We start from the raw sequence: 13,917 nt of genomic DNA, 5'->3' as shown, positions 1-13,917 counted from the left end.
TGGTGGTGGAAGGCTTCAATTACTTGAGTGGAATATTCTCATTTGCTTCCCTTGTCCTCTTGAGAAACAAAAAAGTCCAAGAGTAAGTAAAACTGTTGGTGGTTGGCTCCTCAGTAAAGCATTCAAGATGGGAAAAACAGATGTCAAATTATTTTTGTCTTTTGTCCTAGAAAAAATGGCAGCAATGAGCTTTTCTATATTTAACACCTCCTTCCTTTCAGAGCGCACTTCCTTTTTGCGAAGAGGCCATAAAGAGCCCGTGTCCACAGTGGCCCCTTCTGCTTTGCCTCTATGAAGACCGCCAGCCTCCCCCAGGACTGCCGAGCTCACAAAAGGCGCTGATGGAGTCTGTGAGGCAGACCTGTGGCCCGAGCCTGGATGTCCTGCAGGTGCTGGGTGTAGACTCCCTGGCTCTTGTTGTAGAGATAGGAATTCCAGGGGTGATGTGGGCCCGCCCTGCCCAGCCCCAGTGCAGCAAGGGTTCCCTGAGCCGAACCAGCACCAGCCCGTCCCTAAGCAAATGAACTGAGGTGTGGACTGTGTTGTTAGAGAACACAGCGGAGGGTCTTTGCCTGGTGGCCTTAAAAAACTGTCGTGAAAAGTGGTCCCGAAATTGCTTTATTGTAGTGGGGTGTAGGTTTCTGTGTGTATACCGTTGATGTAGTTTTTCGGTATTTGTATTTAAATGATTGTTAACTGAAAATATAGTCACTTGTTGGGGAGCAAACATTTGCCTGTGCGAATAATGTGGGGAATTAAAATCTGACGACAAATGTGCAGCCTGAGAGATTAAAGAAATAACTTTACAATGAAGGCATCTTTTGTCGGGTTTATTCTTCTTGCCACTTAGGAGATGTGAATTCTGGGAAGCTGTAGGCTGGTGGCGTAATGCATTGTTCTGAGGGGGAAATACTTGGACTGGCTTTTGAAAAAACAGGAATTGCGGACAGATTGGGACACTTGATATTTTCCTTGTTCACAAGGCAAAGTTTTTGGTTAGAGCCAGCTTGTTGATATTTAAATTTCAATCTGTGCTTCTCTGAGTGTCCTCCCCCGCCCACGAGGACAAACGTGGTTCGCGTCCTGTCTTCCAGCCTGCTGAGCTCGGCGTTGGTCACCTTTACAGCCGTGCCCTGCGACGCGGGCTGTCGCGGTGAGCTGGGCGTTAGTGATGAGCGTGTCTCACTAAGCAGTGTACTCGAGAAGCGGGCTGTAGGTGATTCTTGCCTGTCCCTCGCACCCCCCACCCCCCACCCCTCCTATGTAGGTTGGAAGGTTATCCAGGGAACTGCTTTATCATTGCTTTTTGTTTAGGAGTTGTTGAAACACAACACCCGACTGAGAGCACATGAAGAATGCCCTTTTCAGGAGAAAACAACCTGAAGAAGCTGTAGGCCATGGGGAAGAGCTTGACTGCGTCTGGTCCTGGAACTCCCCGTGCCTGTGTCCCAGGCAGGCTCAAGGACTACGCCAGGGCCTTCCCATAAGTGACCAGTGACAGCATGACCAGGCTTCCCTGGGCTTTGATGTTTGAATTGGCATGAAATCCCAGTCCTAGAGGACTACTTTTCTTTTGGGTATAAATTAGTAAGCTCAAAGCAGTCAAAAACATCAGGGAAGATGGAGTTAAAAAAAAAAGGCAAATTGAGGAAAAAGCCATGCAGGGATTTCAAAATCTTTTGCACCAAAATAAACTCGCCTCTCCATTGTTCTCCCCGCAAGTTTTTGCAGTCTTCCTGTATTTTGTCTTCACTTGATTTGGGACCACACAGCCATTTAAGAACATAGGTACGAATTCTGGCAGAAGCCGTGCACTCTGCGACGGCTTTTACTTCTCACACATGTTCCATGTGTATGTTCCGTGTGTGTGATGATGTAGTCCTGAGGCCTGGATGGCTGGGGCAGTGTCCTGTTTTCATTGCTTTGGTAATTGAATGGCTCTGGGGAGGCTGCTTTACAATACAAATTTGCCTGCCGGGGAGGAGGGCAATTAAGCGGTCGTGATAGGCGTGCCCATGGGCTGGCCCTCTGCCTGTTTGGTTTAGGGGCTTGAAGAGAAAGGAATCATCACACGCTGTCTGATCCCGGTATCTGTGTGTCCTGTGTCCTGGTGAGACCACGCGCTGTTTTGAGGGGGCTCTGGGCAAGGGCTGCCACCTTGTGGCCGTTCATGGGATCACCGCAGTCTGCATGGGCGAGCCTGGACCCGGGCTGGGATCACTTTGACTCTTCCTTCTCAGGGAGTGCTCACCTTAGGGTCCTGCATACCCCCTGCCCCGCAGCAACGTCACCTGTTCTTCCTCTGCACCCAGAGCACCCACAGTGCGCTGCTAGTTGCAGAGATTAGAAGGAGGTGCAAGAGAAGACAGGCTGTCTTTGTTTACGATACAGTCAAGTGACCACACAGAGCACAAACACAGGGCCTGGGCCAGCGGGAGAGGCAGGAGAGACTCCATGGAGTTCAGGAAGGGAGCCCAGGGAGACTGGGAGGTCTTTGAGCAGGCAGACGGAAGGGAGGGCGTCTCGAGGGCCTTTGTTGTAGGCAGGGCCCAGAGATGGCCGGTCACCGCTTAGCAAGGGCGCATGCGGAAGGCTGTGTTTGGGCTTTATTCTGAAGCCAGGGTCTGGATGTGGTGCGCCCTCTAGGGAATAGGGCAGCCCTTGCCCCCCCATAGGTGAGGGTCCTTCTGCAAGTTTTAGGCTGAAGTCTCGACTTTCTTCCCTGTATGAGCTTAATTGCTGCTTGTGAACCTGCTAGAAATTCATGCTTTGCAATGTTGTACAGGACAAGATTTTGTGAGGCATGTTCCCTGGCTCTACCTCTCTCTCTCAGTAACTCTGCTTTTCAAATAAATAAAAATAATTCCTCAAAAAAATAAATCTTCGGGCCAGCGCTGTGGCATAGTGGGTTAAGCCTCCGCCTGCAGCACCAGCATCCCATATTGGCACTGGTTCCAGATCTGGCCGCTCCACTTCCAATCCAGCTCCCTGCTAATGCACCTGGGAAAACATTGGGAGATGGCCCAGCGCTTGGGCCCCTGTGCCCATGTGGGAGACCCAGAAGAAGCTCCTGGCTCCAGTCTGGCCTAGTGCTGTCCATTGTGGCCACCTGGGAAGTGAACCGTCAGGATGGGCGATCTCTGTCTCTCTCTCTCTCTGTAACTCTGATTTTCAAAACAAATAAATCTTCAAGAAAAAAGAATATGGATTTAAACATAAGTTAATGGAATACATGCAGACATTTTTAAAGCCTGCATTTTAGAGTGTTATGAAACAGCTTTTGGCTATGGAAAGTAAACTTAGGAAAATACTTAATCCAGTTCTGCCAGTTTTAAATATATTTCTGTTATTCTTTCTGGGAGAAAAACTTAAAGGGCTGTTTGGAAATTGGAAATTTTGCGTGTTCCCCTTTTCGTCATTCTTAGGGATATGAGATTCTAAACCCCTGTCATTTGGAAAGTATATTAATAACAGATGTGATGGCCTATAATACACGTTGGTTATACTTCTCTTGAAACCTGGTATAAAAATCTGGGTTTATGAAGTAGACAATCCAGGGGCCTTTGTATGTTCTACAAGTCATACGCTCAGCTCTTTCAGGAGGGTAGACATGCCTGCGTTCATTTGTGACAGTTCTGATGTGTACACACATTTTATGGATATTCCGAAGTTTAGAGTCTTAGGATCACTTTTGCTTCCATTCAGATCTCAGACTCAGCTACTGTTCCGCACGTTGTTAGGAAACTGCGACTTCAGCGACACAGCCTAGCCAGGTAAGGACTCACCTGGTCTGGCAGACCTGGTCCTGTAACACACCCAGGATCACAGCTGGGGAGTGAGGGGGCCTGGGTTTGAACTCTGCCCCCTCTGAGACATAGTCTTTGCTTCTCAGGAGAACTCCTTTCTGTGTTTTTTTGGGTGGGAATATGTGAGCTTTTTTAAAGGCTTGGCATCAGTAGGCAGCAATCTTCCTACCTGTCCGCCCCTCTCCCATTTGACTGCAAACAGGAGTTTTGAACCTTGGGACATGAGCTTCCCAACCCCCGTATTAATCCTGGTCGTTGCTCGTGAGCCTTTGCCCAGAAGGAGAGCTTGCGTTTTTGTCTTTGCAAGTTCCTCTCTCTGGATGGGTGAGAGCTGCTAACACTGGCCGTCCCAGTCCGGTGACCCTGGGCCCCTGAAGCAAGAGGCCCGTCTCCCTCCTCCTCCAGTTTAAAAATCCGTGGACTGTCCACCCCAACAGGCCTGCTGTTTCTCACATGGGCACAGGATTCTCACTCAGTCCTCGATTCTCACTCAACCTGCTTCTAGACACAGTGTAAATGCATTGCTTAGGATATCAAGCAAACCCATTCTACAGGGGACACGATGCACAGTTTCTCCTGGCGCAGCGTGACTCTGGCCCCGGTGTTTTTGCTGTGCACAAGCAGTGAGGAGTGAGCAGAGGACAGGAGTGGGTGCAGCAGCATATGGCGTGGGGGCCCGGGAGGAGGAGGTGGCGTAGTTCTTTCCCAGCTCTCCGAAAGACCGCGTTAAAACACCTGCTGTACGCAGGGAGTGAACTTCTGAGGCTGGCCAACACACGATCCCTGAAGGCCGGTTATAAGTGAATGATAAGTGAGCCCTGAAGCCCGCCTGGGTCCGGATGAGTCTCTGGGGAGAAACTGGAGCAAGAGCCCGGAGGCTGCCTGCTCTCCCTCTGCCTCTGCTGTTGGGGCACCTCACGCTGCAGATCTGAGCAGCAGGGCGACGTGGGTTGGGTTGTGAGTGCTCCTGGAAGTCCAGGTGCTTGCTGTGGGGAGGAGGGAGTCTGCTTTCCCTGGGAGCCTCTCTTCGCTTCTTTCTGGTCGTCTGTCCATCTCTCTGTCTGCTGGTAGAACAGTGAGTTTTAGAGCTTTAATCTGCTCTCAAGTGGCATGTATTTTTGAGCAAAGGATGTCCTTCCTGGGGCAGGAGGGAAAGGCTTATTGTTCTAAAACACGCTGCTTCCTGGTTAGAGCAAGCTGTTCCTCTTTGTGCTCCAAGACTGGAGAGTTTTTTTGGGGGTGGGGGTGGGGGTGGGGGGAGAGCTGACCTTTTAAGGTTCCTTTAAAATAGTAACAGTCGTGTGCATTCTCTTTGTCTTGGGAGGTTAGAAGTTTCCCGGTTTGTGTGACCTGCTTGTTTGGCCTCAGCGGAAGTTGGAACACTTCAGGTGATTTCACTGCCCAGCGTTTTTTTTTTTTTTTTTTTTTTTTTTTTTATTAGTCAAGTTTGTTGACACACAACTTCATTCTGTTTATATCTCTTTTGTTTGTGTAGAGAGAAAAAAACAATTAGAATGCAAGACTATGAAGGCCATATAGGAGAATTCCCTCCTGTGTCTTTGCAAGAACCCTCTCTCGCTAAGGTTGCCTCCCTGGTTTCCACTGATTGTTGACTGTTGCAGGTTGATTGAGGAGCAAGGTTTCCTTGGCCCTCACCTATGCTCTCTGTTTCCTTGCAAGGTAGGGGCAGTTCCATGCCAGTAACAGTGTTGCAGTAGGTGGAAGCCAGGCTGCAGCCCGAGATGGGGAGAGACGCTGTTAGGGTGATGCTTCCGGTGGGAAGGGGGACAGCAGGACTGGATCACCTCGCAGGGACCTCTCATCCCCCCAGATGTGTCCATGCTGCGGACACAGTTCATTTCTCTTGGTTGTGCCGCCTGGAATCTCATGGAACATGGACATGCCAACGCAGACAGGCACTCCTGGGGAGGGTTCCAGGGCCCCCGGAGCTCATTCACACCTGCGTCTGTGTTCAGATCGGAAAGGCAGGGTTTGTGTACTTCAAAATATCGCTCCTAGAAACGAGAAAGGGATCTTCATTTTGGCTTTCAGCGTGGTGTACCTTCCCTGCACCCCCTAATTGCCGGGCAGCCTAACAGTCCTGCTTGGCTCCCAGGGTAAACTGAAGAAAAGCGTAAATGCAGATCCCTGCCTCCTCTGGTTCGCAGCTGCGTGCTCATCTGTGGTCCACTTCCTTTCATCCCTAAGGACCAGAGGGAGTTCTCCAAGCCTCTGCCACAGCGCCTCTGTGTTCCCTCAGACCCAGCTCGGGCCGCTCACGCTCATCACCTCGCACAGCACAGTCAGATCTTACTTGCTGGTTGCCTGCCCTCTGGGCTCCAGTTTCTTACCACTCCTGTTAGTGCCAACTAGGAAATCTCAAGTCTAGGTGGAGTCTGTCTGTAAAGTCATCTGGGTCAAGCTAGCCAGTGCTGCCTTCCGTGTAGACAATGTCACAGAATGGTGTTCTTCTTTCTTTCCCTGGTTTGTAAGATCCTTGTGTCATAGACCATTTAAACCAAGCTTCTTTTGCAGTAACAATAGAACTCTAAGAACAATAGAAGAAACTGACATAATTGGTAAATTAACATCTAGATGTCTGTAGTCTGGTTAGATTCATAAGGTACTCATATGAGGTAGTTCACACAGGGTTTTCTGATTGTGTGTTGTTTGAGTGACACACGTCCCTGGAAGGGCAAGTGTTTCATTTATGCAGCTTGGGTACAGCATGTTAATGACGTCACTGAGTCCACCGGGTCTCCTCTTCACCTGCTCAGCTTTGTGATGCAGGCTCAGTAACAACTCTGACCTGTTTCCTTGTGCCAGAGATGAAAGCGATTAGTGAGTACGGGTGGTAACATCCCACTGTTTACTAGGCTTTATTAACTACTCAGCGTCTTACTTAATTTGCAAGTTTTATTTAGAGTGTCTAAAGGTAAAGAAATAATGGCAATAATTATGCTTGGTGCTTGCTATACAATCATATAAGTTATGTATTCACATGAAAATTGTTATGTACATGTATATCTTATTGACACATAATTTATTCAGAAATGTGATCCTTCTTTAATTGTGAAGCCCCATACTATTAAAAAAGCAATAGATTAATATTGTGCCATTTGACCAAGGAGCCGGTCTTTTTACTTTGATTTTGCCTAGTTGAGTTCAGAGTCAAGTCCGCTGTGTTCAAGGCTTGTTCTCTTTTGAGGCTTTGCCTTTCCTTGGTCCTGTCTCTGAGCTTCCAAATTCTGTCTTCTGTCATGTTTCCTTTAGACTTCTTCCTTTCAAGGAACAGATTTTTGAAATCCTTTTTCTTTCTAGTATTTTTTCCAAATAATACTTTTTTTCGTCAGGGCAAATTTATCTGCTTGATGACTGTTTAATGAACTTAAGTAATCGCGTGTGTGTGCTTAGGTGGAAAGCAGTGTAGGCTTTGGGCAGATGGTAGCGGGCTGGTGGGCTCTTCAACAGCAGCGTGTGAGAATTTGGAATTGGGCTCACCGTGTGAGCTCCTCAGGAGTGAAGGGCGCTGCTCCTGTGTTGCTGAACCGCTTCAGGTAGCATAAACGCATGCATTTAAACCAGATCATGAGCTTTGGAATTATCCAGAAGGACCTTTCATCATAAGTCTTGAAAAAAGGAATTCTTCTCATTCATTGGGACATTTTTCTTGATTTTCCCTAAATGCAAATAGAACATTGTGATTAGAATTTGATTGCTTCCAAGGAAGGAATGTATTAGCTTTGGCAAGGCACACGGTGTTAACTGGATGGTGGAAAAGATTTACTTTCAGCTTTCTTATTTGCATTTTTACATTTCAGTCGTTACATTCACCTTTAAAAGACTTCTTAGAAGTGAAAGACTACAGGTGAATAAAGTGGAAGCTGTCATTCACTTCATCTGATCGTCGATCACACTGAAAAACTCCTAACATTGATGCATTTGAAGTCAGAATGACTTGCAATTATCGATCAAGTCTGTTCCCCCCGCCTCTTAACGCATCATGATGTTTAGAGGTTATGATAAAGTATTTTAGGCTAAAACTCTTGGGACTCTCCTCGAAAGGTTTCTGGTTTCTTATCCAGTTACACTGTGAATTGTTGTCTTCAGTGCCTTTGGTACACAGAAGTCAGTGGCACAGAGTTCTCATTGTTCCTGGATCTTTTCCTAAGGCTCCCAAAGCTCCTTCTTGACGGAAAGGTTCAAGTTTGACCAGGGAAGTATGACTCGGACGCTGAGAGTCGTGGCACTGTTGGAAGCAATTAAAGGAGACCTGAATGAGTGGAGACTTAGTGTTGCTGAGATGGTAGCACTACCCAGCTCGTCTGCAGTCAGTGCCATCTTTAGTAAAATCTCAGCTCTTTCTTTTTTCCTTTTTTTTTGGGCAAATATTGACACTCTGGTTCAGAAATTCAGATCGGAAATGCTAGATAGTCAAAAGAGTCAAGACAGTCTTGAAAAAGTAGAACAATGTTGGAGCACTCACATGTGTTTGAAGACTTGACCCCACAGCTGTGGAATCAGCACAGTGTGAAACTGGCATCAAGATAGGCACACAGAGCCGTGGAATAGCATTGAAGGTCCAGAAGTAAACCCTTACATTTATGGGCAGTTGATTATTTTCCAGAGACATACAGTACAGTTCAGTGAAGGAGAAAATAGTCTTTAGAAATAGAATTCTAAAAGAAAATATAAAAAATATAATAGTAAATCTTTGCGATCTTGGATTGGGTAATGGTTTCTTAAATATGACCCTGAAAAGGACCTTCAATCCAGAATACACAAAGAAATCTCACAATTTAATGATAAAAAGACAATTAAAATACGAAGAATTTTAATATTCATCTAAGATTATATAAATGGCCACAAAGCATATGAGTTAGTCATTAGGGAAACGCAAATTGAAACCACAGTGAGATGTTACTTTACACCCAGTAGGATAGCTAAAGTAAAAAAGATGGACAATAATAAGTGTCAACAAGCATGTGGCAAAACAAGAATCCTTTTGCAACGTTGATGGCTTATAAAATGCTACAGCCTCTTAGGAAAGCAGTCTGGCAGATCCTTAAAAAGTTGAGCAGAGTTACTATGTGAGCTAGCAGCTCCCTTCTGTAGAAGTCTACCCATGAGAATTGAAAATGGTACTCAAGCAAAAACATACGCTCGTGAGTTCATGACAACGTGGTAGTAATAGCCAAAAACTGGGACTAACCCAAATATCCATCAGCTAACGAATGGCTAAGCCATTGTAGTCTATAGTCACAGTGGAACATGATGTAGCATTAATGCAGAAAGTGCTGATCCATGCTACAAGATGAGTGAACCTCCAGAAACATCATGCTAAGTGACAGAAGCCTGCCCTCCAAGGCTGTATATTCCATTGTAAGATGCCATTTCAGGAAATGTCCCGAACACGCAAATCTAGAGAAGGAGAAAGTAGACTTGTGCTTGCCAGAGTTTATGGAAAGGGAGAATGAGGAGTGACTCTTTTTTTTTTTTTTTTTTAAAGATTTTTTTATTTTATTTGTAAGTCAGAGTTACAGAGAGAGAGAAGGAGAGGTGGGGAGTGGGGGAGAGAATGAGAGAGAGGTCTTCCATCTGCTGGTTGACTCCCCAGTTGGCTGCAATGGCTGGAGCTGCACCGATCCGCAGCCAGGAGCCAGGAGCCTCTTCTGAGTCTCCCACACAGGTGCAGGGGCCCACGGACTTGGGCCACCTTCTACTGCTTTCCCAAGCCATAGCAGAGAGCTGGATCGGAAGTGGAGCAGCTGGGACTCGAACCGGCGCCCATATGGGATGCCGGCACTACAGACTGGGGTTTAACCTGCTGTACCACAGCACCAGCCCGGAGGAGTGACTCTTAGTGAGTCACTCATTATTTAAGTCTTTTTTTGCACCTGCTACAGTGTGATCCAAAAAGCAACATATATTTTCTTTTCTAAAATGGAAACATTTCAATTATGTGTACCTTTTTATATAAGGTATTATTTTGGTAGAATCAAAACAAATTGAATATACACTCATTTTAAGTGTACTTTTGAAATAGTATGCATTGATTTTATAGTAAAATAATTTTATTTAATAATGATGTTATCCTATATCTATACTGTGAAATTAAAACTTTGCGTTGGCTATTTTGATGTACAAGTCAGAAAACAGGTGATAAAGAACAACTTAAGATTATTTTCATGGGTTAGTCAGTTTATATTTAGGTAGATTTTGTGCTTTTCACATAAGTGGTTATAATGGAGGAGCTTTGTGCAATTCCTTTCCCTTGAATAATGTCTAAAGTCTAAGAAAACACGTGCATAAAGGGGGAAACAGTGGTATCAATAGCTTGTTTTTGCCTGCAGGTCAAGTGCCGTCTTTGATAAACTTCTTTTCCTGGAAGTCTGATCATCTCTATCTTTTCCTCTCAACAGGATCTGGAAATAGTGTATTCCTATTTGCATGGTATGGAAGCCTTGTCAAACCTGAGGGAGCATCAACTCAGGTAGGTCATTTTCATAGTTTCTTAATGATGGAATGTTAGAATTTTGTATTACTTTTTTTTATTGTTAAGAAGTAGGCTGAAAGAAAAGTTATGAGAACTCCCCTTCTTCTAGCCTCTTATATTTGGCTTTATAACTTTTCCAAAATTGAATTTAACTGTATTCATACTATAATTTGCTGACATTCCTATTTTACGAATATTTTTCCACTCCTACCCTGGTGTGTGTCTCTCTCACTCCCTCCCTGCTCGAAAGTAATAACCACCATTTGGTGAATATGCCAAAAGGGGCCCCGCTTGCCATTCTGGTAAATACAAGTCTACCTCTCACCCCCACACAGATACCCTAGAAACCAGATTGTTATAATTCAAAGAATGATTCGGTTCATTATTTTAGTATGTTATAGGTCTTTGTATGATTATGTTTATTGCATTAAGTAAACTGCCCTTCTTTTGTGGGGGGAGCAGAATATTTGTTTTTGAAATCACTTTTGTTGTTTAGTAATTCAGTAACTTTATTTAGGGTTATCTGGGCTTAATATATAAGAACAGGCGTAGAGGAAGGCATTAGGGTACAGCAACTGTAGTACCACCTGGACACTCACATTTCTCTATGAGAGCTGGTTCAGGTCCAGGTTTTTCTGCTCCCCATCCAGCTCCCTGCTAATGTGCCTGGTGGCTCAAGGACTTGAGTGTCTGCCCCCACGTAGGAGACCCAGATGGAGTTCCTGGCTCCCGACTTTCACCTGACCCAGCCCTGGCTGCGGTGGCCATCGGGGGAGTAAACCAGTGGATGAAAGAGCCTCTTTCTCTCTATCATTCTATCTTAGGAAGAAGAGAAAGGAAGGAAGCAAAGGAAGAAAGAAAATTTCAAAAGTAATGAAGGATAGGAGTGATTTTACCATAACTGTAGTAGATGGTTTACAAATAAACACCAACAGGGACCTAATGGACAGGTCAGGTCTCCTCCAGTCCTGACCTGTAGTTTTTAATTATGAAAGGAATACTTGTCCTATATATTTCTCCCTTACTCTTTCAACACTAATTAATTTGTGAGCATGTCAATTTTATCTTTAGTTGTTAATTGAAAAAGGTACCGAGAGGATTGAGTACTTCTAAAATTAAATTTTTAATGAAAATCATTTAAATTTAAGTAGATTGCAGATTAAGTGTTTAAAAATTCAGTCAAGTTTTATTAGAAAGGGCAAAACCATTGGGGTTTTAGAAGATGGCTCAAATTAAGGCAAGAATAATTTTTAAAGCGTGTAACTTTGATTTTATGTCTTATCATGACAAATTTCTTGAAAAAGCTATAATACCAATTGTTTATATAATTGGATGCAGTTAATCTGCAAAACTAAAACTGCCATTCCCATTGTGCACATAAACCACTGGGGCTGGCACTGTGGTGTGTAGAGTCAAGCCTCCGCCTGCAGTGCTGGCATCCCATATGGGCACTGGTTTGAGTCCTGGCTGCCCTACTTATGATCCAGCTTCCTGCTAGTGGCCTGGGAAAGCAGTAGAGGGTGACCCAAGTGCTTGGGCCCCTACATCCACACGGGAGACCCTGGAGAAGCTCCTGGCTTTGCCTGGCACAGCCCTGGCTATTGTGGTCATTTGGGGAGTGAACCAGCGTATGGAAGATTGATCTCTCTCTCGCTCTCCTTCTCTGTCTGTATTCCTGCCTTTCAAGTTAAAAAAACCCCACATGTGTAGTATTCAGATATAGATGCACTGTGTGTTTATAGTAGGCATGCATTCAAAGTTATTTAGGTGATAGTTATTAATACAGTGGAAATAAAATGTTTAATACTTACAGAAATTTCGAGAATTCCCAAAGTGGAACTACTACATACACCCATCAGTTAGCTTGAGAACTATCAACTTTCCTTTCAAAGGTCACTTTGGCTAGAAATAACCACTTGCTTCAAGGCTGTAGAAGGTTCATTTTGGAGCCTGTTCAGACCCTATCTTGGCAGGAGCTTACAGAGAGCGGCCTTTGAGATCTTATTCTGCCGGTGTTGAAAATTCACGTTTATGGAAAGCATCTGCTTAGGCAAACATGAGTTCTTTTTTAGAGCAAGATCAGGATACCAAATGAATGCTAGCAGTAGCTTGGGTTATAATACTACCGTTTCTGGGAGTGACACTCCTGTAGATCAATGGGTTTTTTTGAATTCTGTAAAGGCTTTTTACCCCAGGATTAATGGAGAACAGTCAGCTAAGACTTCCATGCAACAAGGTCATGTGATTGCAGTGGGAAAATGCTCTTGACTAAGATTTCCCTTTGCCCGTTCAGGAGAGGACGCTGGAGCGAGGGCGCTGTCCTCCCATGAGGAGGAGAGAGGTTTTCCTGTGTGGGATGCTTCAGCTGCTTGTGTTGTAGCCGCCCCGCCTGGGAGCCAGCAGCTGATTCCGAGCGCTTAGGGGCCATTCGCTGTGTTGTGCTAAGATCACACAGTTTTAAAATTTTACTGTTAAAAGTTAATTTATTTGAAAGGCAGGTTGACAGAGAGAGAGGGTGGAGGAGAGGTCCCATCCATCTTCCGTTTACTCCCCGCATGTCCATGACAGCTGGGGGGGGGGGGGGGCGGGCTAAGTCGTGAGGCTGGGACTGCGTCTGGCTTCACGTCTGGCAAGGGCCCACGTGTTCGAGCCATCGCCCATGCTTCCCCAGGTGCCTTCACGGGATCAAAGCACAGGGCAGTGGGGGCGAGAACCAGCACTCTGTGGGATGTGGGTGTCCCAAACGGTGGCCCAACCTACTGCCCCCTAGGGCTCACCCCAGGATAGCACACTTTGTGTGATACGAAGCTTTTCAGATTTTCACTTAGAAATGACAGATTTTTTTTAAAATACAATTTTAGTAATTGTTTAATGTTTCTACTACCTTAACTCATGTAGACTCGAAGTGGTGTATTTGCCAAAGGGGTAGAGAATGCTGTAGTTCAGAACAGAGACTAAAACTGTGAAAAAACAGACTAATTGTTTGGAACTAATGAGAGTTGCAAACAAGCATCTACTGGATTAAGTATTTTCTTCAACATTATTGATGAGTATAATTGTTATCATATAGGCACCTTTAGATCATTAAGTAGCAACTAAGCTATGGTTGTTAAACTCTGAAGAATTCAGGGAAGATCAGTGTGTTTTTGGTGAAACATTTCCTAACAATGTTTAAAAACGAAAGCATTTTGCTACTTACCATGTAAGAAATTTTATCATGGCTTTCTGATAGCACTAGATAAATTGATTCTGTAAGCAGTGAGCACTTGCATGCCTACTGTGTGCTGCAGATTGATATAGGTTGTTGATGTCAGCCAGACCCTTGACCTCATAGAACATACATGTTCCTGGTGGAGCAGACCACTTGGGGTCAACACATCACTGCGGTTTTCATTCAGATTTCGGTGTGTGGGGCATGGTACGAATGGATGCTGGGTTGCCATGACTTCAGAGCCAAAAGGAGGTGACGGTAACTGGGGAAAAATTTCTGCAGCGTGCAGGTGCCCCACAGTGCTGTCCCAGCAGCAGACTTGGTGCAGCGGGAGGCGAGGCCCGTGGTGCAGTAAGGGGGGGGTGTAGGTGGGTAACTGGTGTAGTAGTTGCAGCAGTTAGTAC

The 13,917-nt window shown here is 45.2% G+C and overlaps 1 protein-coding gene across 4 annotated transcripts in view; it reads left to right on the top strand.

Annotated features, from left to right (window-relative positions):
* Positions 1-13,917, top strand: part of RAPGEF2 (Rap guanine nucleotide exchange factor 2) — a 275,299-nt gene that overhangs the window by 80,969 nt on the left and 180,413 nt on the right. For 3 of the 4 annotated variants that reach the window (XM_008273492.4, XM_051831661.2, XM_008273491.4), the window contains exon 2: positions 10,229-10,299. In XM_008273492.4, the coding sequence (XP_008271714.2) occupies positions 10,229-10,299 (71 nt within the window). Of the gene's footprint in view, positions 1-5,171; positions 5,195-10,228; positions 10,300-13,917 lie in introns of those variants that run through there. The other variant, XM_051831662.2, reaches the window with a different exon arrangement.

This window comes from Oryctolagus cuniculus, chromosome 8, assembly GCF_964237555.1.
Source record: "Oryctolagus cuniculus chromosome 8, mOryCun1.1, whole genome shotgun sequence".
Taxonomy (NCBI): Eukaryota; Metazoa; Chordata; class Mammalia; order Lagomorpha; family Leporidae; genus Oryctolagus; species Oryctolagus cuniculus.
Note: the sequence above shows the minus strand (reverse complement) of the source record. Positions and strands in the feature narration are given on the sequence as shown.